The 25,233-nt window shown below is 43.3% G+C and overlaps 1 protein-coding gene across 4 annotated transcripts in view; it reads left to right on the top strand.

The window, feature by feature from the left end:
• The window catches only part of hecw2b (HECT, C2 and WW domain containing E3 ubiquitin protein ligase 2b), a 119,151-nt gene that overhangs the window by 78,432 nt on the left and 15,486 nt on the right, over positions 1–25,233 (top strand). For all 4 annotated transcript variants that reach the window (XM_061904718.1, XM_061904719.1, XM_061904720.1 and 1 more), the window contains 16 exons: positions 1,762–1,912; positions 3,321–3,424; positions 3,498–3,622; positions 3,707–3,892; positions 3,964–4,116; positions 4,194–4,296; positions 6,781–6,877; positions 9,715–9,798; positions 9,871–9,980; positions 12,220–12,340; positions 12,419–12,532; positions 12,600–12,752; positions 20,762–20,860; positions 21,178–21,307; positions 21,723–21,869; positions 21,953–22,067. In XM_061904718.1, coding sequence (XP_061760702.1) covers positions 1,762–1,912; positions 3,321–3,424; positions 3,498–3,622; positions 3,707–3,892; positions 3,964–4,116; positions 4,194–4,296; positions 6,781–6,877; positions 9,715–9,798; positions 9,871–9,980; positions 12,220–12,340; positions 12,419–12,532; positions 12,600–12,752; positions 20,762–20,860; positions 21,178–21,307; positions 21,723–21,869; positions 21,953–22,067 — 1,992 coding nt within the window. The remainder of the gene's footprint in view (positions 1–1,761; positions 1,913–3,320; positions 3,425–3,497; positions 3,623–3,706; positions 3,893–3,963; positions 4,117–4,193; positions 4,297–6,780; positions 6,878–9,714; positions 9,799–9,870; positions 9,981–12,219; positions 12,341–12,418; positions 12,533–12,599; positions 12,753–20,761; positions 20,861–21,177; positions 21,308–21,722; positions 21,870–21,952; positions 22,068–25,233) is intronic.

Genomic DNA, 25,233 nt, shown 5'->3' with positions numbered 1-25,233 from the left:
TGATGGGTGCTGGTTGGTGCCTTGCATGGCAGCTCCCTCCATCAGTGTGTGAATGTGTGTGTAAATGGGTAAATGTGGAAGTAGTGTCAAAGCGCTTTGAGTACCTTGAAGGTAGAAAAGCGCTATACAAGTACAACCCATTTATTTATTTATTTCTAACAAGGTGTCAACTATTACAGTTCAGCAGTTCTAGACTATTTTCCTTCGATGAATTTAGAAGGATCTTTCTAAGAAAATATAACAATCAGGCATTTACCCCTAAAATAGCTATGGACAGTTTGATGTTACGTATTTGTCAAATAACTCATGAGACACTCAACACATGTCAATGATTTTAAAGTACGTTTTTTTTCCGTTCAAATTACATTTGTACTACACTAAAATGTTGCAAGTTCTTTTGAATTAATGAATACATCTATCATGAACAATGTTACTTATGTATCATCACACATATTTCATATTTTAAATCAGTAATATTTTACAAAAACATCACTAATAATAATAATAATTCACCCCTATACAGCATCATGCAATACTACCCTTTGAGTGCAATACGTCCGATACTAATTGTTATTTATTACTTCGGTACTCTTGTCTTGTTCTGTATATTGTACAGTATTTTGTATTTCTATAGTGTTTTGTATATTGTACAGGATTGCTTATTATTTTTATTGGATAGTAGTCTGTTTATTTCAATTGTTAGTTTTTTCATTTATTACCTCTTGTGTTATTTATTTCACCCCATATTTGTTCCCACTACCGGACCTTAAATTGGTGTCTTTAATCTTGTTATATGCAAATATAATGACAATAAAGTCCATTCTATTCTATTCTATTCTTCTTCTAATGTCTATGAGTTACAAGCACAAATGGATATGGTTTATATAGGTCAGGGGTCGGCAACCCCGCGGCTCTGGAGCCGCATGCGGCTCTTCAGCGCCGCCCTAGTGGCTCTCTGGAGCTTTTTCAAAAATGTATGAAAAATGGAAAAAGATGAGAGAAAAAAAGTATAAAAAATATATTTTTGTATTAAAATAGTTTCTGTAAGAGGACAAACATGACACAAACATCCCTAATTGTTATAAAGCACACTGTTTATATTAAACATGCTTCACTGATTCGAGTATTTGGCGAGCGCCGTTTTGTCCTACTAATTTTGGCAGTCCTTGAACTCACCGTAGTTTGTTTACATGCATAACTTTCTCCGACATTCTAAGACGTGTTTTATGCCACTTCTTATTCCATCTCATTTTGTCCACCAAACTTATAATGTTGTGCATGAATGCACAAAGGTGAGTTTTGTTGATGTTATTGACTTATTTGGAGTGCTAATCAGACATATTTGGTCACTGCATGACTGCAAGCTAATCTGTGCTAAAATGCTATTTAGGCTAGTTGTATGTACATATTGCATCATTATGCCTCATTTGTAGCTATATTTGAGCTCATTTAGTTTCCTCTAAGCCCTCTTAATTCAATTTATACCTCATGACACACTATCTGTATGCAATATGGCTTTTCATTTTTTGCGGCTCAAAACAGATTTGTTTTTGTATTTTTGGTCCAATATGGCTCTTTCAACATTTTGGGTTGCCGACCACTGATATAGGTTAATCACTTTTTGATGTGTTAAGTGTAGAAAAAAAAAGTTAATCCTTGTTGATAATAATCTATAAATTACTAAAACCTTCAAACGCTGAATTACATATTTTGCTTTGTACTTTGGGAACCTGTGCCCTAAGAATTGTGTTTGTGTGCTAGACTGGGAGGCCCGCATCGACAGCCACGGTCGGATCTTTTACGTGGATCACGTCAACAGAACCACAACCTGGCAACGACCCACAGCCCCGGCCGGCCCGCAAACCCTCCAGAGGTCCAATTCAATCCAGCAGATGGAACAACTGAACCGCAGGTTTGATACCCCGCTCAGCATCTAATCCTCTAAATGCAGTGGAATGCTTTTATGCCGACAACCCTTCTACATCGAGCAACTCATCAAGTCCTTGTTCACTGTCCATCCCATCCATTTTCTACTGCTTATTCCCTTTTTGGGGTCGCGGGGGGCGGTGGCGGCTATCTCAGCTACAATCGGGCGGGAGGCGGTGTACACCCTGGACAAGTTGCCACCTCATCGCAGGGCCCCTTGTTCACTGTGTTAAAGTTAAAAAAGTACCAATGATTGTCACACACACACTAGGTGTGGTGAAATTTGTCCTCTGCCTTTGACCCATCCCCTTGTTCACCCCCTGGGAAGTGAGGGGAGCAGTGGGCAGCAGCGGTGCCGTGCCGGGGAATCATTTATGGTGATTTAACCCCCAATTCCAACCCTTGATGCTGAGTGCCAAGCAGGGAGGCAATGGGTCCGATTTTTTTATAGTCTTTGGTATAACTCGGCTGGGGTTTGAACTCCCAACCTACCGATCTCAGGGCGGACACTCTAACCACTAGGCCACTGAGTAGGTTATTATTCTGTGTGAACATATTCATATGTTCTTATTATTAAAAAGTGCCCGCTTTAGTCGGCGTTGACATACGTGGTCAACCGCTTTTGTCAACATATATGTTAGAGACCGGGCTTCACGGTGGCAGAGGGGTTAGTGCGTCTGCCTCACAATACGAAGTTCCTGTAGTCCTGGGTTCAAATCCAGGCTCGGGATCTTTCTGTGTGGAGTTTGCATGTTCTCCGCGTGAATGCGTGGGTTCCCTCCGGGTACTCCGGCTTCCTCCTACTTCCAAAGACATGCACCTGGGGATAGGTTGATTGGCAACACTAAATTGGCCCTAGTGTGTGAATGTGAGTGTGAATGTTGTCTGTCTATCTGTGTCGGCCCTGCGAAGACGTGGCGACTTGTCCAGGGTGTACCCCGCCTTCCGCCCGATTGAAGCTGAGATTGGCGCCAGCGCCCCCCGCAACCCCGTAAGGGACAAGCGGTAGATAATGGATGGATGGATGGATGTTAGAGACCCAAAAGATTCATTCATTTGAATAATTGGTTTCTTTATGTCGACATGCGTTGTAGTTGTGTTAACTTCATCATTAACATTAGAGTGTTTTTGTAAAAGCTGATTTTTGGTTTTATCAAAATCACCAAAAACAAAAGTTACTGCTTGCATTCAAAGCTTTGACATACAACCAAATATCCTTTGTTCCTGGGCAGTAGACTTCCTAGCCATTTTTTCTCTTGGGAAATTCTTTATTATCCCCCTTTCTCCCCATCCCTGGCCTACTGCTTATGTCAATCCGAGAGATGTCGACTAAAACAGTTTGCAATGTAGCTGAATATTCTATATGGGACTGTAACAACTAATCGACACTTCAGGTATCAGAGCATCCGTAGGACGATCACCAATGACAGCAGAGCTGAAGAAGTGTCGGCCAATGAGCAGCCAGCAGACGAGAGCGATAGTCTTCCCTCTTTTCCAGGTTAGACTGAGGTACCGGCGCATTACGGTATACATTTTTGGCAAAGCGTGACCCCGGTTTAATTTTTTTGCAGAGCTGCGTCGAGATGGTGGCGGCACCCAGTCAAGCTCTCGGTCGCGCCTTTACCTGCTTCTCCAGTCTCCCAGCGCCAGGTTCCTCACCAGCCCGGACTTCTTCACTGTGCTGCATTCTAACCCTGTAGGGACCCTCTACCGCTTTGTCATCAAGTAGCACATCATTTTTTCCGGCAATTTAATTATGTCCCTTGTGCCGTCACGTCAGAGTGCCTACCGCATGTTCACCGCCAACACATGTTTGAAGCACATGATCAGTAAGGTCCGGCGGGACGCACACCACTTTGAGCGCTACCAGCACAACCGAGACCTGGTAGCCTTCCTCAACTTATTTGCCAACAAACAGCTGGAGCTGCCTCGAGGCTGGGAAATGAAGCATGACCACGCTGGCAAGGTGGGCCAATATCATCATCGTGATCGCTCAAATTTTCTTGTATGACCTGAATGTCGTTGTTCCGTCCATAGCCTTTCTTCGTGGACCACAACAGCCGAGCAACCACCTTCATCGACCCTCGGCTGCCTCTGCAGAGTTCTCCACCCCCAAGCCTCTTGGCTCACCGGCAGCACCTCACCCGCCAACGCAGCCACAGCGCTGGTGAGGTGAGCCCGCGACGCCTGGTAAGTCCCGCAGCACGCCGCCCCCCCCCCAAAAATACAGTTGGAGTTACAAGACCTATTTCTGTACCACAACACAGGTGAGCGAAGAGTCCCGTCACGCCGGGCCAACCGTCCCTCCGAGGCCCTCCAGCACCTTCACATCTTCCAGTAGGGGGCAGGCTCCAGACGTCGTGCCAGTGGGTCAGTATACCAGCCGTAATTACCAAGAAACACGCTTCAGTTACATTTTGATAATGTGATCAACCGCTTATGTCGACGTTAGTCAGCTAGTCCGAAGGCCGTCAACATAATCGGGTTACACAGTACAAGAAAATCAATCAATGTTTATTGATATAGCCCTAATCACAAGTGTCTCAAAGGGCTGCACAAGCCACAACTACATCCGTGGTACATAGCCCACATACGGGCAAGGAAAAACTCACCCTAGTGGGACGTCGATGTGAATGACTATTAGAAACCTTGGAGAGGACCGCATATGTGGGCATATGTGGGCAACCCCCCCCCCCCAAAAGCAATAAAGGTTGACTGGGTCTAACATAATATTGTGAAAGTCCAGTCCATAGTGGATCTAACATAATAGTGAGAGTCCAGTCCATAATGGGGCCAGCAGGAGACCATCCCAAGCGAAGACTGGTCAGCAGCGCAGAGATGTCCCCAACCGATGCACAGGCGAGCAGTCCACCCCGGGTCCCAAACCTGGACAGCCAGCACTTCAGCCATGGCCACGGGACCTGTCCACCCCCCCACACCCCCCACCCCTCCACAAGGGAGAGGGGGGCAGAGGAGAAGTGAAGTGAATTATATTTATATAGTGCTTTTCTCTAGTGACTCAAAGCACTTTACATAGTGAAACCCAATATCTAAGTTACATTTAAACCAGTGTGGGTGGCACTGGGAGCAGGTGGGTAAAGTGTCTTGCCCAAGGACACAACAGCAGTGACTAGGATGGCGGAAGCGGGAATCGAACCTGCAACCCTCAGGTTGCTGGCACGGCCACTCTACCAACCGAGCTATACCGCCCTATACCGAGATAAGAAAAGAAACGGCATATCAACTGATCTAAAAAGGGGGTCTCTTTAAGGCTAGAGTATACGAATGAGTTTTAAGATGAGACTTAAATGCTTCTACTGAGGTGGCATCTCGAACTTTTACCGGGAGGGCATTCCAGAGTACTGGAGCCCTAAAAGAAAACGCTCTATAGCCTGCAGACTTTTTTGGGGCTCTGGGAATGACTAATAAGCCAGAGTTCTTTGAACGCAGATTTCTTGCCGGGACATATGGTACAATACAATCGGCAAGATAGGCTGCAGCAAGACTGTTTAGTATTTTATACGTAAGTAGTAAAACTTTAAAGTCACATCTGAGTGCACAGGAAGCTAGTGCAGGTGAGCCAGTACAGGCGTAATATGATCAAACTTTCTTGTTCTTGTCAAAAGTCTAGCAGGCGCATTTTGTACCTACTGTAATCTTTTAATGCTAGACATGGGGAGACCCGAAAATAATATGTTACAGTAATCGAGATGAGACGTAACGAATGCATGAATAATAATCTCAGCGTTGCTAATGGACAAAATGGAACAGATTTTAGCGATATTACGGAGATGAAAGAAGGCCGTTTTAGTAACGCTTTTAATGTGTGCCTCAAAGGAGAGAGTTGGGTCGAAGATAATACCCAGATTCTTTACTGAGTCGCCTTGTGTAATTGTTTGGTTGTCAAATGTTAAGGTGGTATTATTAAATAGATGTCAGTGTCTAGCAGGACCGATAATCAGCATTTCCATTTTCTTGGCGTTGAGTTGCAAAAAGTTAGCGGACATCTATTGTTTAATTTCATTAAGACACGCCTCCAGCTGACTACAATCTGGCGTGTTGGTCAGCTTTAGGGGCATGTAGAGTTGGGTGTCATCAGCATAACAGTGAAAGCTAACACCGTATCTGCGTATGATGTCGCCGAGCGGCAGCATGTAGTTTCTGATGGGTGCAGGGCCAAGAACCGAACGCTGGGGAACTTCACATGTTACCGTAACATAGTCGGAGCTCACATTGTTATGGGAGACGCACTGCATCCTGTCAGTAAGATAAGAGTTAAACCAAGACAAGGCTTAGTCTGACATACCAATTCGTGTTTTGATACGCTCTAATAAAATATTATGATCGACGGTATCGAAAGCAGCGCTAAGATCGAGGAGCAGCAGCATAGATGACGCATAAGAATCCATCGTTAGCAATAGATCATTAGTCATTTTTATGAGGGCTGTCTCTGTTGAGTGATTTGCCCTAAAACCGGATTGAAAGGTTTCACATAGATTGTTAGACGCTAAGTGTTCATTTAGCTGCTGTGCAACAATTTTTTCAAGGATTTTTGAAATAAAGGGAAGGTGAGACACCGGTCGGTAGTTTACCTTGAGGTCAGGATTGAGGTTAGGTCTTTTGAGCAGAGGATGAATAACCGCTTTTTTGAATGCTTGGGGAACAGTGGCAGAGGATAGTGATAAGTTTATCATATTTAGCACTGATGGACCTAATAATACGAAAAGCTCCTTCGTAAGTTTCCCAGGAAGTGGGTCAAGTAAACATGTTGTTTGTTTTATCCCATTTACACGTTGTAACAATCCAAAATATTTATGTCTGTTGGTTTTGATTTGTCTTTGTCCCTTTTTCTAGCATACAATGAAAAGATTGTGGCGTTTCTGAGACAACCCAACATATTTGAGACGTTACAGGAGAGGCAGCCAGATTTCCACCGAAACCATTCACTTAGGTAAATACACGCACACACACTCACACCCACACACACACACATGCAACCACACAGACGCTTAAGTGTCACTATAGAATGGACATATAATAATCAGCACATAATAATGTACGTACAGTACACAGAAAAAAGTACATTTAGTTAATAAGTAATTAAATAGGCAGCACGGCGGGACGTGGTGAGTGGATATGCCTCACAATACGAAGGTCCTGAGTAGTCCTGGGTTCAATCCCAGGCACGGGATCTTTCTGTGTGGAGTTTGCATGTCCTCCCCGTGACTGCGTGGGTTTCCTCTGTGTACTCTGACTTCCTCCCACCGCCAAAGACATGCACCTGGGGATAGGTTGATTGGCAACACTAAATTGGCCCTAATGTGTGAATGTGATTGTGAATGTTGTCTGTGTTGGCCCTGTGATGAGGTGGCAACTTGTCCAGGGTGTACACCTCCTTCCACCTGAATGCAGCCGAGATAGGCTCCAGCACCACCCGCGACCCCACAAGGGAATAAGCGGTAGAAATGGATGGATGAATGGAAGTTATTAAATAAAAATACATGAAAATACAAACCCTGTTTCGATATGACTTAGGAAATTGTGTTAGAGGTAAATGTAAACGGAATACAATGATTTGCAAATCTTTTTAACCCATATTCAATTGAATGAACTACAAAGACAAGATATTTGATGTTCAAACTCATAAACTTAATTTTTTTTTGCAAATAATAATTAACTTGGAATTTCATGGCTGCAACACGAGCCAAAGTAGTTGGGAAAGGGCATGTTCACCACTGTGTTACATCACCTTTTCTTTTAACAACACTCAATAAACGTTTGGGAACTGAGGAAACTAATTGATGAAGCTTTGAAAGTGGAATTATTTCCCCTTTTTGTTTTATGTAGAGCTTCAGTCGTTCAACAGTCCGGGGTCTCCACTGTTGTATTTTACGCTTCATAATGCGCCACACATTTTCGATGGTAGACAGGTCTGGACTGCAGGCGGGCCAGGAAAGTACCCGCACTCTTTTTTTACGAAGCCACGCTGTTGTAACACGTGCTGAATGTGGCTTGACATTTCTTGCTGAAATAAGCAGGGGCGTCCATGAAAAAGACGGCGCTTAGATGGCAGCATATGTTGTTCCAAAACCTGTATGTACCTTTCAGCATTAATGGTGCCTTCACAAATGTGTAAGTTACCCATGTCTTGGGCACTAATGCACACCCATACCATCACAGATGCTTGTTTTTGAACTTTGCGTCGACAACAGTCTGAATGGTTAGCTTCCCCTTTGGTCCGGATGACACGATTTCGAATATTTCCTAAAACAATTTGAAATGTGGACTGGTCAGACCACAGAACACTTTTCCACTTTGCATCAGTCCATCTTAGATGATCTCGGGCCCAGAGAAGCCGGAGGCGTTTCTGGATGTTGTTGATAAATGGCTTTCGCTTTGCATAGTAGAGCTTTAACTTGCACTTACAGATGTAGCGACAAACTGTATTTAGTGACAGTGTTTTTCTGAAGTGTTCCTGAGCCCATGTGGTGATATCCTTTAGATATTGATGTCAGTTTTTGATACAGTGCCGTCTGAGGGATCAAAGGTCACGGTCATTCAATGTTGGTTTCCGGCCATGCCGCTTACGTTGAGTGATTTCTCCAGATTCTCTGAACCTTTTGATGATATTATGTACCGTAGATGTTGAAATCCCTAAATTTTTTGCAATTGTACCTTGAGAAACGTTGTTCTTAAACTGTTTGACTATCCTTTCTTGTGAAAGACTGAGCATTTTTTGGGAAGCTGTTTTTATACCCAAACATGGCACCCACCTGTGGGGATGTTCCAAATAAATATTTGATGAGCATTCCTCAACTTTATCAGTATTTATTGCCACCTTTCCCAACTTCTTTGTCATGTGTTGCTGGCATCAAATATTAAAGTTAATGATTATTAGCAAAAAAAAAAATAATTTAATTGAACATCAAATATGTTGTCTTTGTAGTGCATTCAACTGAATATGGGTTGAAAATGATTTGGAAATTATTGTATTTTGTTTTTATTTACATCTAACACAATTTCCCAACTCATATGGAAACGGGGTTTGTATATAAAAATTTATATATTAAATTAAAGAGAAGAAAATATCATATTTATTTTTGTTGGCTTTTTTATTTGATATATCTACACTGTACATATGTATTGGTTTGTATTTTATCATTACATTATGTATTTTTAGTTTAATTAAAATATGCCAATATCTATATTTTTAATTGTACATTATACATTGTAATTGTACAGAAAATGTGTCCAAACCTTAGGAACACTGTTATTGCGCGTAAGTGCGGTGGTCCAAAACAACCAAAATGTCTTCACTGTCCAATTTCAATATTGGGCTTCACGGTGGCAGAGGGGTTAGTGCGTCTGCCTCACAATACGAAGGTCCTGCAGTCCTGGGTTCAAATTCAGGCTCGGGATCTTTCTGTGTGGAGTTTGCATGTTCTCCCCGGGAATGTGTGGGTTCCCTCCGGGTACTCCGGCTTCCTCCCACCTCCAAAGACATGCACCTGGGGATAGGTTGATTGGCAACACTAAATTGGCCCTAGTGTGTGAATGTGAGTGTGAATGTTGTCTGTCCGTCTGTGTTGGCCCTGCGATGAGGTGGCGACTTGTCCAGGGTGTACCCCGCCTTCCGCCCGATTGTAGCTGAGATAGACGCCAGCGCCCCCCGCGACCCCACAAGGGAATAAGCGGTAGAAAATGGATGGATGGATGTCCAATTGAATTTGTCCAGAAGTCATGCCAAATAAGTTGATGTACTGCATTTTGTTGTTGCCATGACCACAGGGAGAAGGTCCAGCTGATCCGCACAGAAGGAGCATCGGGATTGGCACGTTTGTCGGGAGACGCCGACGTGGTTATATTGCTCAGGTGAGTTGGTCTTCCTTCCATGAGGCACACGCAGGGCACACTTGGCTTACTGTGTTTCCTCTCCTGCTGCAGTTTGTTTGAGGACGAAGTCATGTCCTACGTGCCTCCCCACGCCTTACTGCACCCCAGCTACTGCCAGTCCCCTCGCGCCTCTCCTGTGTCCTCGCCGCAAAACTCACCTGGTAACGTCATAAGTAATCTTCTTAGCAAGTCATTGGGTTGGACAACTCTGTTAACAACGTATTGATGCCGATACTACAGTATGCTACTGAAATTATTTACTACCAAGTACCTGACAAATACTCCATTTTCCGTTTTTGTAAGCCACTTTAAAGTATAAGGGCAGTGTACCTATGCATACGTCAGTGCAAAGATGAGTGAGGAGACTTCGATAGGTGTGTTCGCTTGCAAATGTTCAACACCCGGAGTGGACTTTAAATAAAACTGTTACCAATTTTTGAGGAAATAAATCACACACATTTAAGTAAAACATTTTAAAAAGCTCCCTGGATGAGATTCTGACAATTAAACTGCATTTGTGTCCAAAAATATAATTTTTTATGTCAATTTAAAGTATGCATGTAATTAATGACCTCTGATTTACCATGATTAAAGGGGTACATTATCACCAGACCTATGTAAGCGTCAATATATACCTTGATTTTGCAGAAAAAAGACCATATATTTTTTTAACCGATTTCCGAACTCTAAATGGGTGAATTTTGGCAAATTAAACGCCTTTCTATTATTTGCTCTCGGAGCTATCACGTCACAATGTGACGTCACCTAGGTAGTCAACCGCTATTTTCTCAAACACATTACACGCAGCAAGTCAAATCAGCTCTGTTATTTTCCGTTTTTTCGACTGTTTTCCGGTACCTTGGAGACATCATGCCTCGTCGATGTGTTGTCGGAGGGTGTAACAACACCGTCAGGGACGGATTCAAGTTGATTTACGTAGACTATGCATCGATTAGCACGGCATGCTAATCGATGCTAACATGCTATTTAGGCTAGCTGTATGTACATATTCATCGTTATGCCTCATTTGTAGCTATATTTGCATCCAGCCTCTCCCTCTATCCACATTTAATGCCAAACAAACACTTACCAATCGACGGATTTAAGTTGCTCCAGTGTCAAGAGATGCGAAAGTCCCTCGTTAGGTCCGCACATTTTACCAGCGATGCTACGACAGACATGACACAGAGATGATTGCATATCCTGCGACACTCAAAGCAGATGCATTTCCAACGATAAAGTCAACGAAATCACAAAGGTGAGTTTTGTTGATGTTATTGACTTATGTGCTAATCAGACATGTTTGGTCGCGGCATGACTGCCAGCTAATCGATCGTTTGGTCTGCACATTTTACCGGCGATGCTAAGGCAGACATGGCCGAATAGCGTCAGTTTCTTCTTCAATTTCGTTTTCGCTATCTGCCTCCATACTCCAACCATCCGTTTCAATACATGCGTAATCTGTTGAATCGCTTAAACCGCTGAAATCCGAGTCTGAATCCGAGCTAATGTCGCTATATCTTGCTGTGCTATCCGCCTGGATAGCATGTATATCACTATGTGACGTCACAGGAAAATGGACAGTGGCTTCAAGGATAGCGAAAATCAGGCACTTTAAAGCCTTTTTTCGAGATATTCTATGATGGGTAAAATTTTGAAAAAAACTTGGAAAAATAAAATAAGCCACTGGGAACTGATTTTTATTGGTTTTAACCCTTCTGAAATTGTGATAATGTTCCCCTTTAATCCAAATTCCAAACCTGATTAAAATGTATCGTTTGACAGCACGAGTAAAAGGTAATCAATGAAATTTAGTACATAGTACATTCTCAATAGTTACATTTTATTTAAATGTTTTGCCATATCGACGATGAGCTCCGGGGTGTACCCCCCCTTCCGCCTGATTGTAGCTGAGATAGGCACCAGCGCCCCCCGCAATCCCACAGAGAATAAGCGGTAGAAAAAATGGATGGATGGATGGATGGACATTACTTTGTTTTTAGGTTTTTTACCTGAATACAATTAAACTATTTGTATTAATATTAAAAAATAATTTATTATATTTAAACCAGGTGTCCGCTTTAATCAATTCTTCAAATATCCTAATGTTTTGTGATTTAGTAGGAATGTGGAAGAGCAAACGCAGGTATAAAATGTATAGAATAAAACTGGACTTTGATTAACATTGATGTCAACAAACAGGTTATCTGAATCTCCATCATGGATCTTCACAGGATGCAGTGAATTCTCATATAAGCCAACCTAAGAATAAAGAAGTTGTAGGTACAATCCTGTGTCTGAAATCAGTGGAGAACGTTTGGCACATTCTGCAATGTGCAAATGATCAAGTGTAAGGAGCAATTAAAAAGAAGCCACAATGCCTCTTTGTCCTTCTTGTAGGTACTCAGAGAGCAAACGCCAGAGCTCCAGCGCCCTACAAGAGAGACTTTGAAGCCAAACTGCGCAATTTCTACAGAAAGCTGGAGACCAAAGGCTACGGCCAAGGACCAGGAAAGTTAAAGTAAGTTTTACTCTTGACTGAACTCTAAAGGTTCCAAGCCCATCCCTGTTATCTCACATCAACCTTTGCATGCGCCAGGTTGATCATTCGCCGCGACCACCTGTTGGAGGACGCCTTTAATCAGATCACGTGCTATTCCCGCAAAGACCTGCAGCGCAGCAAGCTGTATGTTAGCTTTGTGGGTGAAGAAGGGTGAGTAGGCAACGTGCAGACGCCAAGGAAGTGTTAAGCATGTTTGTAAGAAGTTTGTTTGTTGCAGATTGGACTATAGTGGACCTTCCAGGGAGTTCTTCTTCCTGGTCTCCAGAGAACTGTTCAATCCTTACTATGGTCTGTTTGAATATTCTGCCAACGACACGTACACGGTCCAAATCAGTCCCATGTCGTCCTTTGTGGACAATCACCATGAGTGGTGAGTTTACACGCACACAGCCACACCCGCAAACACTCTCACTCACTCACAATAAATAGAAGTGATGGGAAAAAGCAAAGTGGCAGTAATGCTGAGTGTGAGAGAAGCTCATTTAAAGGCCTACTGAAATGAGATTTTCTTATTTAAACGGGTATGGCAGGTCCATTCTATGTGTCATACTTGATAATTTCGCGGTATTGTCATATTTTTGCTGAAAGGATTTAGTAGAGAACATCGACGATAAAGTTTGCAACTTTTGGTGCTGATAAAAAAGCCTTGCCTGTACTGGAAGTAGCAGACGATGACGTCACAAGGGTGAGGGCTCCTCACGTCCTCACATTGTTTATAATGGGAGCCTCCAGCAGTAAGAGCTATTCGGACCGAGAAAACGACAATTTCCCCATTAATTTGAGCGAGGATGAAAGATTTGTGGATGATGATATTGATAGCGACGGACTAGAAAAATAAAAATAAAAAAATTAAGTAAAAAAAAAAAAAGGCGATTGCATTGGGACGGATTCAGATGTTTTTAGACACATTTACTAGGATAATTCTGGGAAATCCCTTATCTTTCTATTGTGTTGCTAGTGTTTTAGTGAGATTAAATAGTACCTGATAGTCGGAGGGGTATGTCCACGGGTGTGTTGACGCCAGTCTCTGAGGGAAGTCAACGGCAGCTGCATGGACGGCGCAAGCTCAGTTGATATCCGGTAAGAGGCAACTTTTTACCACAATTTTGAATGTGTGAATGTGAATTATATTTATATAGCGCTTTTCTCAAATGTTCTCACCGAAACCTGCCGGTTGACAAGTGGTCGGGAACCATGTTCGCTTGACCGCTCTGATCCATTGTAAATCTTCACCTACGGGAATTTTATCAATCAATCAATCAATGTTTATTTATATAGCCCCAAATCACAAATGTCTCAAAGGACTGCACAAATCATTACGACTACAACATCCTCGGAAGAACCCACAAAAGGGCAAGGAAAACTCACACCCAGTGGGCAGGGAGAATTCACATCCAGTGGAACGCCAGTGACAATGCTGACTGAGAAACCTTGGAGAGGACCTCAGATGTGGGCAACCCCCCCCCCCCTCAAGGGGGGGTTTTAAACAAGGAAACACCGTGTGTTTGTGTGGCTAAAGCTTCCCACCTCCATCTTTCTACTTTGACTTCTCGATTATTAAATGAACAAATTGCAAAAGAATCAGCAACACAGATGTCCAGAATACTGTTTATTTGCGCGATGAAAAGAGACGACTTTTAGCCGCAAATGGTGCTGCGCTAATATGTCCCCTGCAACCCGGGACGTCATGCACACGCGTCATCATTCCGCGACGTTTTCAACAAACTCCGCGGGAAATTTAAAATTGTAATTTAGTAAACAAAAAAGGCCGTATTGGCATGTGTTGCAATGTTAATATTTCATCATTGATATATAAACTATCAGACTGCGTGGTCGGTAGTAGTGGGTTTCAGTAGGCCTTTAACACACTTCCTTGTGCTATTGTGTATTAATATGCTTTGGTGTTAATTTTGCGTACATTTTGCTCCACACTCACTTTTATATCCTATTGTTTGCGTATGTCTACAAGCTGTTCATGTGTGGTGGCGTTTCTTTTACATTGCAAATGAAACCCTCCACGCCTCGCACGCTCCAAAAGTATCAGAATGTATCTTTTGAAAATATACACTGTTAAATCTCAGGGCATTCAATCGATAACAACTGGACCGTTTGGTTTCTCTTAAAAGACGGCCTCTCATCCGAGTAGGCTTGATCAATTCATGCTCATAAGACAAAGCAAACAGTCCAGTTGCAATCGATTGAATGCCCTGAGATTACAACGACCTGGATGAATGAGAACATTCATGGACATACAAACATTTTTTCAGACAGGGTCAAAAACAAATTTCTTAAACATTACCGTATTTGACGGACGAAACCGCTATATTTTTCTCAAGCTTTGAACCATGCGGTTTATACCAAAGTGCGGCTAATCTATGGATTTTTCTTTGCTAACGGCAAAATTATGGAATGGATTAAGCAATTAAAGTACTGAAATTATCCACTTTTAGAAAATGTTAAAACTCAGTGCATATAAAGCACAAAGAAGAAGAATTTTGATAAACATTTTGAACCTTATTAAAAAAGGAGAACCTCTTATTCATAAGACATCAATGACCAAAACCGTAACTGGTTACAGTTACTAATTACTTTATTTCAAAAGTCATTCAGTTACTTACACCAAAAAGTAATGCGTTACTGTGAAGTAAATATTTAGTTAATACCCGGGCTTCACCGTGGCAGAGGGGTTAGTGCGTCTGCCTCACAATATGAAGGTCCTGCAGTCCTGGGTTCAATCCCAGGCTCGGGATCTTTCTGTGTGGAGTTTGCATGTCCTCCCCGTGAATGCGTGGGTTCCCTCCGGGTACTCCGGCTTCCTCCCACTTCCAAAGACATGCACCTGGGGATAGGTTGATTGGCAACACTAAATGGTCCCTAGTGTGTGAATGTGAGTGTGAATGTTGTCTGTCTATCTGTGTTGGCCCTGCGATGAGGTGGCGACTTGTCCAGGGTGTACCCCGCCTTCCGCCCGATTGTAGCTGAGATAGGCGCCAGCACCCCCCGCAACCCCAAAAGGGAATAAGCGGTAGAAAATGGATGGATGGATGGATGATAGTTAATGCCCTTTTAGCCTTTATTTCAATACTGTTATTGCACTGGAGAATAATACAATCTGTTGATCAATTTGACATGCATTTGCCACACTGAACTCCTCTACATATAACACACAAAGACAAAGATATGTTTCAAAAGGCCAATTTATTTTGGGCCACAACAAATTGACAAAACTATTCTAAATAGCAGCAACTTAACAAACTGCATAATAACAACATGTCACAACATAGATGTAAACCTGGCTACACCCAAGGAAGGCACACATGACATGATTATATGTCATGTCACTATATACAGCACACATACTGCTTTACAAGGAATTGTGAAATAAAATCATATCTTCAGTGAAGTCCAGAACACTCTGTGCATTTCCCCTGTTTTAGTTTAGAGAAAAGGATAGATTGGCCTGGCCCACTAGTATCCATCTTTATGTTTGTGAATGTTATAGTCTATACCAGGGGTGTCAAACTCGTTTTCATTGAGGGCCACATCGCAGTTATGATTGCCCTCAGAGGGCCGCTTTTAACAATGAGTAATATATGAACATACATGGATATATATGATACATTACCAATATATTTTTTTTTACATAAGCTGCAAAAAAAAATCTACAATTTTACTTAAAAAACTGGCACCTGCCAGAATTTTACAGTAAAAGCAGTGTTTTTTTGTTTTTTTTTAACCGCATAGTAAAAAAAATTAATAAATGCAATGAAATGGAAAAACAATACCACTGGTTTTAGCGGTAAAAATCTAGCAACAGAGCTGCCAGTTTTTTTAATCCGTAAAATCTTGTTGTTTTAATGTTTTTTTGTTTTTGTTTTTTTTTGTATGTTTTTGTGTGTTACTACATATAGAAAAAAAAAGTACCAAAGTTGATCTTACGGTAAAAAAACTCAGTCGGCGGAATTTAACCCTAAAATCTATTGTCAATTTTACAGTCTACAATTTGATTGATTATTTGTTTTGAAATCAAAATTCAATCAGATATTTAAATACAGTATTTATCTTTATTTTAACAAAAAATATTTTTGAAATGCATGATAGTATAATATTTAAATTTTGATGATCTTGAATTTTAAAAGATATGCAATTGCATGCAGTACATTATTTTTAATGTTCAAAGGGAAATAAAAAATATATTTAGTAAGAAAAGATCAAGCATTTTATTAACGTGTATTATTTACAGGCTTTTGCGGGCCACATAAAATACTGTGGCGGGCCATATTTGGCCCCCGGGCCTTGAGTTTGACACCAGTGTTCTATACATATAGATTGATCTGATAATCAAACACTGACAGAGTTTGTGTACCTTAAGTAAGTGGTCCCCAACCACCGGGCCGCGGCCCGGTACCGGTCTGCAGACCGATTGGTACCGGGCCGCACAAGAAAAAAAAATAAAAAAATAAAATATTATTAAATCAACATAGGGCTTCACGGTGGCAGAGGGGTTAGTGCGTCTGCCTCACAATACAAAGGTCCTGCAGTCCTGGATTCAAATCCAGGCTCGGGATCTTTCTGTGTGGAGTTTGCATGTTCTCCCCGTGAATGCGTGGGTTCCCTCCGGGTACTCCGGCTTCCTCCCACTTCCAAAGACATGCACCTGGGGATAAGTTGATTGGCAACACTAAATTGGCCCTAGTGTGTGAATGCGAGTGTGAATGTTGTCTGTCTATCTGTATTGGCCCTGCGATGAGGTGGCGACTTGTCCAGTGTGTACCCCGCCTTCCGCCTGATTGTAGCTGAGATAGGCGCCAGCGCCCCCCGCGACCCCGAAAGGGAATAAGCGGTAGAAAATGGATGGATGGATGGATAAATCAACATAAAAAACACAATATATACATTGTATATCAATATAGATCAATACAGTCTGCAGGGATACAGTCCGTAAGCACACATGATTGTTTTTTCTTTATGAAACGCCCCCCTCCCGTTCCTTGGGTCAAATTTTCAAGCGCAGCTACAAAAAGTTTGGGGACCACTGCTTTAAGTGCTGAATAATGAGCGGGGGCAGAGTTTGTAGTTTCTTCTTTAGCTTGATTTCCATGTTTATGTACTCACTGTCCACCCTATCCAGGAACTTGGAAAATGTTTTCGTGCCATTTGCCGTTTGACGCCGATATCAAGCTTATTAGCTGCCTGAAAGCGGGTAGAAATAGCCTGCATGTCTTCTAGCACATACGCTGCAATGGCTCTATCAATGTTGTCCTGGCTAGCAGTCGCTCTGTTAAAATCCTTAGGTGAAGTGCGTCTCTCTTTACTAGCTTTGTCGAAGCATGTTGCTTTTGTAGCTGTTTCAGCAGATTTGAATTGCTGTTTTGGGCAGTAGATAGGATCTTGGATCCAAGACACAACTTACATTTAACTAAAATGTTCTTTTCTTTGTGCTCGACAAAAGAAAAGTAGTGAGAACATATCCATGTTAAGAAACTTGGCTTCGGCTCCGCCATGATGTCTTGTTAGTAAACACAAACACGCACCCCCGCCCCTCTCTCTCACACACACACACACACACACACACACACACACACACACACACACACACGTGGTTCGCCTCTTGTGACAAAGGAAAAATCAGAAGGACGACACTGCATCCATCCATCTTCTTCCGCTTATCCGAGGTCGGGTCGCGGGGGCAGCAGCCTAAGCAGGGAAGCCCAGACTTCCCTCTCTCCAGCCACTTCGTCTAGCTCTTCCCGGGGGATCCCGAGGCGTTCCCAGGCCAGCCGGGAGACATAGTCTTCCCAACGTGTCCTGGGTCTTCCCTGTGGACTCCTACCGGTTGGACGTGCCCTAAACACCTCCCTCGGGAGGCGTTCGGGTGGCATCCTGACCAGATGCCCGAACCACCTCATCTGGCTCCTCTCGATGTGGAGGAGCAGTAGCTTTACTTTGAATTCCTTCCGGATGGCAGAGCTTCTCACCGTATCTCTAAGGGAGAGCCCCGCCACCCGGCGGAGGAAACTAATTTCGGCCGCTTGTACCCGTGATCTTATCCTTTCGGTCATGACCCAAAGCTCATGACCATAGGTGAGGATGGGAACGTAGATCGACCGGTAAATTGAGAGCTTTGCCTTCCGGCTCAGCTCCTTCTTCACCATAACGGATCGGTACAACGTCCGCATTACTGAAGACGCCGCACCGATCCGCCTGTCGATCCACTCTTCCCCCACTCGTGAACAAGACTCCTAGGTACTTGAACTCCTCCACTTGTGGCAGGGTCTCCTCCCCAACCCGGAGATGGCACTCCACCCTTTTCCGGGAGAGAACCATGGACTCGGATTTGGAGTCCATGGTGTGGACGACACTGCAACTCTCCAATAAAACACACTCAGATCTTCTCAGTTTCTAGCTGATACTGTATAAAAAATAACGTAAAATAATGCATTAGACTACTCGTTACCGCCGAAAGTCCCAACTCTGTCCATGACTCCTCTGTTTTGTTTGATCATCCGGTTTTACTGCTGTGTTACATGCACCATTTGGAAAGGGTTTATAGTTTGGAAAATACAGTATATAACTTAGCCAGTCACATTATTGTACATATTCCTATTTTTGGATTTACATAGAACTGCATAAAAAAAGCTGTTTTTCCCAATATGTATTTTGCATGTTGGTGTTATTGTGTGCATGCCAAGTTTAAATGAACATGATACTTTATTCTACCTTTTCTTATGGTCTCTCAAACCAATATACTGTGAATGTTGAAATGATGCCGTCTTTTCCCATCTGAGTTTAGTGGCTAATCAAATTTTGTAGTGGACTATCTTCTCAAAACACTTGTGTAAAATGTTGTGTATAAATAAACATAGAAATATTTTTATAGAGGTCAGAGCAGCAACAGGCAGTGTAAATTATATGAGCAGAAGGGGAGGAGGCTGGCAGACAGCAGATACTAGAAATGACCAAGTATGTCCAACTACTGTGACATCACGCTGTATCCACTGTTGAAAACTCACTGCCAAATGCATAAACTTTATTATTTGACGCTTTGGCATAGTTTAATATGAGTATCCAACAATGTAACAACACTTATAAATCAGAAAAGAGGAAAATCATCAGAAGACCGCTTTAGTCATATTCTTTGTGTGTTAAAGGGGAACATTATCACAATTTCTGAAGGGTTAAAACCAATAAAAATCAGTTCCCAGTGGCTTATTTTATTTTTCCGAAGTTTTTCTCAAAATTTTACCTATCACTTATCCCGAAAAACGGCTTCAAAGTGCCTGATTTACACCATCTCTATATCCACCCGTCTATTGTCCTGTGACGTCACTGCGTGAAGCCACCAGAAACAAAAATGGCGGATAGCACAGAAAGGTATAGCATAGTAGCTCGGATTCAGACTCGGATTTCCGCGCTGCAAGCGATTCAACAGATTACGCATGTATTGAAACGGATGGTTGGAGTGTGGAGGCACGTACTGAAACCAAAATTAAAGAAGAAACAGAAGCTTTTGAGCCATATCACGGAGGAAGCGCGGACAAATTTGGCGATCGCCTTCTAACCAACGATTGGTATGTGTTTGTTTGGCATTAAATGTGGTTGGAGGGAAAGGCCGGATGCAAATATAGCTACAAATGAGGCATAATGATGCAATATGTACATATAGCTAGCCTAAATAGCATGTTAGCATCGATTAGCTTGCAGTCATGCCGTGACCAAATATGTCTGATTAGCACACTCCACATAAGTCAATAGCATCAACAAAACTCACCTTTGTGATTTTGTTGACTTTATCGTTGGAAATGCATCTGCTTTGAGTGTCGCAGGATATCCACACATTCTTGCCATCTCTGTCGTAGCATAGCTGTCGTCGGTAAAGTGTGCAGAACAAACGAGGGACTTTCGCATCTTTTGACCACTGTTGCAACCTGAATCCGTCTCTGTTCGTGTTGTTACACCCTCCGACAACACACCGACGAGGCATGATTTCTCAAAAGTACGGGAAAACAGTCGGAAAAAAGGAAAATAACAGAGCTGATTTGACTTGGTGTGTGTAATATGTTTGAGAAAATGGCGGGTCGCTTCACGACGTGACGTCACAGGTGAAAGGTCATCGCTCCGACAGGCGAACAATTGAAAGGCGTTTAAATCGCCAAATTCACCCTTTTAGAGTTCGGAAATCGGTTAAAAAAACGTGGTCTTTTTTCTGCAACATCAAGGTATATATTGACGCTTACATAGGTCTGGTGATAATGTTCCCCTTTAAACATACCTGGCCAATAAAGATTAATGGGGTCACACATTGCTACTATCGCATTGAGCTAACGACACTTAACACTGCTAAAGCCAGTAAATTGCTTTCTGTTTTTTGATGTTCAGGTTCCGGTTTAGCGGTCGCATCTTGGGTTTGGCTCTGATCCATCAGTACCTTCTGGACGCCTTCTTTACCAGACCCTTCTACAAAGGCTTACTGCGCATGTAAGTAGTGAATTGTGAATTATATTTATATAGCGCTTTTTCTCTAGTGACTCAAAGCACTTTACATAGTGAAACCCAATATCTAAGTTTCATTCAAACCAGTGTGGGTGGCACTGGGAGCAGGTGGGTAAAGTGTCTTGCCCAAGGACACAACGGCAGTGACTAGGATGGCGGAAGCGGGAATCGAACCTGCAACCCTCAAGTTGCTGGCACGGCCGCTCTACCAACCGAGCTAAAACCGCCCCAGTAATCAGGCACATACACATGCAGCTCTGTAAACGTTCCCACACTCATGTCTCGTGTTTTTCTGTGTACAGTCTGTGTGAGCTGAGCGACCTGGAGTATCTGGATGAGGAGTTTCATCAGTCCCTTCAGTGGATGAAGGATAACGACATCGAGGAGATGCTGGACCTCACCTTCACCGTCAATGAAGAAGTTTTTGGACAGGTCAAGATTGTTTGCAAATATGGAAAATCCTTTTTAATTTTCATTAGATTGATTGATACTTTTATTAGTAGATTGCACAGTACAGTACATATTCCGTACAATTGACCAGTAAATGGTATCACCCGAATACGTTTTTCAACTTGTTTAAGTCGGGTTCCACGTTAATCAATTCTTTCAGTTGTAATGTCACAAAGTATTTTATATGAACATCAAATACATGTATTTGTATATTTTGAGGGAAGGGATTAAGAAATATTAGTATATATTCCATTCATCATTTATTACATCAGTAATGGTCTCTTTCTCTTCAAAGGTTTTGATGGTCTTGTAGTCTATTCCAGTCTTGTTCAGGTCTACAGTCCTTCCCCTCTCATCCGTGTAACAAGAAGGCTCACGTGTTGGTGTTTTACTGCAGATAACAGAGCGAGAGCTGAAGGCCGGCGGCGCCAACATCCCTGTGACGGAGAAGAACAAGAAGGAATACATCGAGCGGATGGTAAAGTGGAGGATTGAACGCGGCGTGGTGCAGCAGACCGAAAGTTTGGTCAGAGGCTTTTATGAGGTAAAAAAGACACTCGTTTGGCTGCCTATCAAAGAATACCCTTGAATTTGTCAGACTTATTTGGCATCTGTGTGGGTGCGCAGGTTGTGGACGCACGCTCGGTGTCTGTGTTCGATGCCAGGGAGCTGGAGCTGGTGATGGCGGGGACGGCAGAGATTGACTTGTCCGACTGGCGGAACAACACAGAATATAGAGGAGGTGAGCCATGCCTGAACAGAATATCACAATTTTATGTACGGTATGGTGTTTACCTTACACAGTTGTCTTACAAAAGACTCGAAGGACAAAAAAAATGTTGGAAAATCCATCCATCCATCCATTTCTACCGCTTATTCCCTTTTGGGGTCACGGGGGGCGCTGGCGCCTATCTCAGTTACAATCGGGCGGAAGGCGGGGTAGACCCTGGACAAGTCGCCACCTCATCACAGGGCCAACACAGATAGACAGACAACATTCACACTCACATTCACACACTAGGGCCAATTTAGTGTTGCCAATCAACCTATCCCCAGGTGCATGTCTTTGGAAGTGGGAGGAAGCCGGAGTACCCGGAGGGAACCCACGCATTCACGGGGAGAACATGCAAACTCCACACAGAAAGATCCCGAGCCTGGATTTGAACCCAGGACTGCAGGACCTTCGTATTGTGAGGCAGACGCACTATCCCCTCTGCCACCGTGAAGCCCTGTTGGAAAATCTTTATACTCAATTTAACTTTTAACAGTTTAAAAGAAAATGTTTGACGGATTTTTAAGAAAAAGCAGAACACTTTTTTTTTCATAGTTATTAAATATTGACTATACATTTACAAGACAAAATGTGAATTTGAGAGGAGACCCCTGGTCTTCTCTCTGAGCTTCCAAAACCTTATCGTGATAGAGGAGTTTGCGTGTCCCAATGATCCTAGGAGCTATGTTGTCCATGGGCTTCCATGCCCCCTGGTAGGGTCTCCCAAGACAAACCGGTCCTATGTGAGGGATCCGACAAAGAGCAGCTCGAAGACCTCTATGAAGAAAATAAATAAAGGACCCAGATTTCCCTCGCCCTGATGCAGGTCACCGGGGGCCCCCCCCTGGAGCCAGGCCTGAAGTGGCAACGTGGGTCCCCCCTCCAATGGGCTCACCATCCATAGCAGGGGCCATAGAGGTCGGGGGCAATGGGAGCTGGGCGGCAGCCGAAGGCAGGGCATTTGGCGGTCGGATCCTCGGCTACAAAAGCTAGCTCTTGGGACGTGGAATGTCACCTCACTGGGGGAAAGGAGCCTCAGCTAGATATAGTCGGACTCACTTCGACGCACAGCAAGGGCTCTGGAACCACTTCTCTCTCGAGAAGGGCTGGACTCTCTTCCACTCTGGCGTTGCCGGCAGTGAGAGGAGACGGGCTGGGGTGGCAATTCTTGTTGCCCCCCCGGCTCAAAGCCTGCACGTTGGAGTTCAACCCGGTGGACGAGAGGGTAGCTTCCCTTTGTCTTCGGGTGGGGGGACGGGTCCTGACTGTTGTTTGTCCTTACGCACCAAACAGCAGTTCAGAGTATATAGTTCAGAGTTTATATTAACATCTTAACACAATTTCCCAACTCAAATGGAAACGGGGTTTGTACAAACTTAAATAGTACAGTCGTATTAGAAATCTGTCACAATGACAGCGTACAAAGTGATCCTAAGTGAGCTTTTGAATGGATGCGGCCGTGATGCTTCTGAACCTAAGTACAACTATTATAAAAGGACATGTTGAGTACAAGTTCAGCAGAAACAAAGTATAATTGTATTCTTGAGGTCATTCAGTCCATCAAAGTAGAACAAGCATACATCTGCAGAGCACGACGACCACGTTGATGATCAGCTATTGACTGGTACAATCAATCAATCAATGTTTACTTATATAGCCCTAAATAACTAGTGTCTCAAAGGGCTGCACAAACCACTACGACATCCTCGGTAGTCCCACATAAGGGCAAGGAAAACTCACACCCAGTGGGACGTCGGTGACAATGATGACTATGAGAACCTTGGAGAGGACGAAAGCAATGGATGTCGAGCGGGTCTAACATGATACTGTGAAAGGTCAATCCATAATGGATCCAAAGCGGATCCAACACAGCAGCGAGAGTCCCGTTCACAGCGGAGCCAGCAGGAAACCATCCCAAGCGGAGGCGGATGTCCCCAGCCGATACACAGGCAAGCAGTACATGGCCAACGGATCGGAAACGGAAATGATGATTATCGGTCCTGCTAGACACCGACCTCTATTTAATAATACAACTTTAACATTTGACAACCAAACAATTAAACAAGGCGACTCGGTAAAGAATCTGGGTATTATCTTCGACCCAACTCTCTCCTTTGAGTCACACATTAAAAGCGTTACTAAAACGTCGTCCTTTCATCTCCGTAATATCGCTAAAATTCGCTCCATTCTGTCCACTAAAGACGCTGAGATCATTATCCATGCGTTTGTTACGTCTCGCCTCGATTACTGTTACGTATTATTTTCGGGTCTCCCCATGTCTAGCATTAAAAGATTACAGTTGGTACAAAATGCGGCTGCTAGACTTTTGACAAGAACAAGAAAGTTTGATCACATTACGCCTGTACTGGCTCACCTGCACTGGCTTCCTGTGCACTTAAGATGTGACTTTAAGGTTTTACTACTTACGTATAAAATACTACACGGTCTAGCTCCATCCTATCTTGCCGATTGTATTGTACCATATGTCCCGGCAAGAAATCTGCGTTCAAAGGACTGCGGCTTATTATCAATCAATCAATCAATGTTTATTTATATAGCCCCAAATCACAAATGTCTCAAAGGACTGCACAAATCATTACGACTACAACATCCTCGGAAGAACCCACAAAAGGGCAAGGAAAACTCACACCCAGTGGGCAGGGAGAATTCACATTCAGTGGGACGCCAGTGACAATGCTGACTATGAGAAACCTTGGAGAGGACCTCAGATGTGGGCAACCCCCCCCTCTAGGGGACCGAAAGCAATGGATGTCGAGCGGGTCTAACATGATACTGTGAAAGTTCAATCCATAGTGGCTCCAAGACAGCAGTGAGAGTCCCGTCCACAGGAAACCATCTCAAGCGGATCAGCAGCGTAGAGATGTCCCCAACCGATACAGGCGAGCGGTCCATGCTGGGTCCCGACGAGCGGTCCATCCTGGGTCTCGACTCTGGACAGTCAGTACTTCTTCCATGGTCATCGGACCGGACCCCCTCCACAAGGGAGGGGGGGACATAGGAGAAAGAAAAGAAGCGGCAGATCAACTGGTCTAAAAAGGAGGTCTATTTAAAGGCTAGAGTATACAGATGAGTTTTAAGATGAGACTTAAATGCTTCTACTGAGGTAGCATCTCGA

Source organism: Nerophis ophidion, linkage group LG06, assembly GCF_033978795.1.
Source record: "Nerophis ophidion isolate RoL-2023_Sa linkage group LG06, RoL_Noph_v1.0, whole genome shotgun sequence".
Classification (NCBI taxonomy): Eukaryota; Metazoa; Chordata; class Actinopteri; order Syngnathiformes; family Syngnathidae; genus Nerophis; species Nerophis ophidion.
Note: the sequence above shows the minus strand (reverse complement) of the source record. Positions and strands in the feature narration are given on the sequence as shown.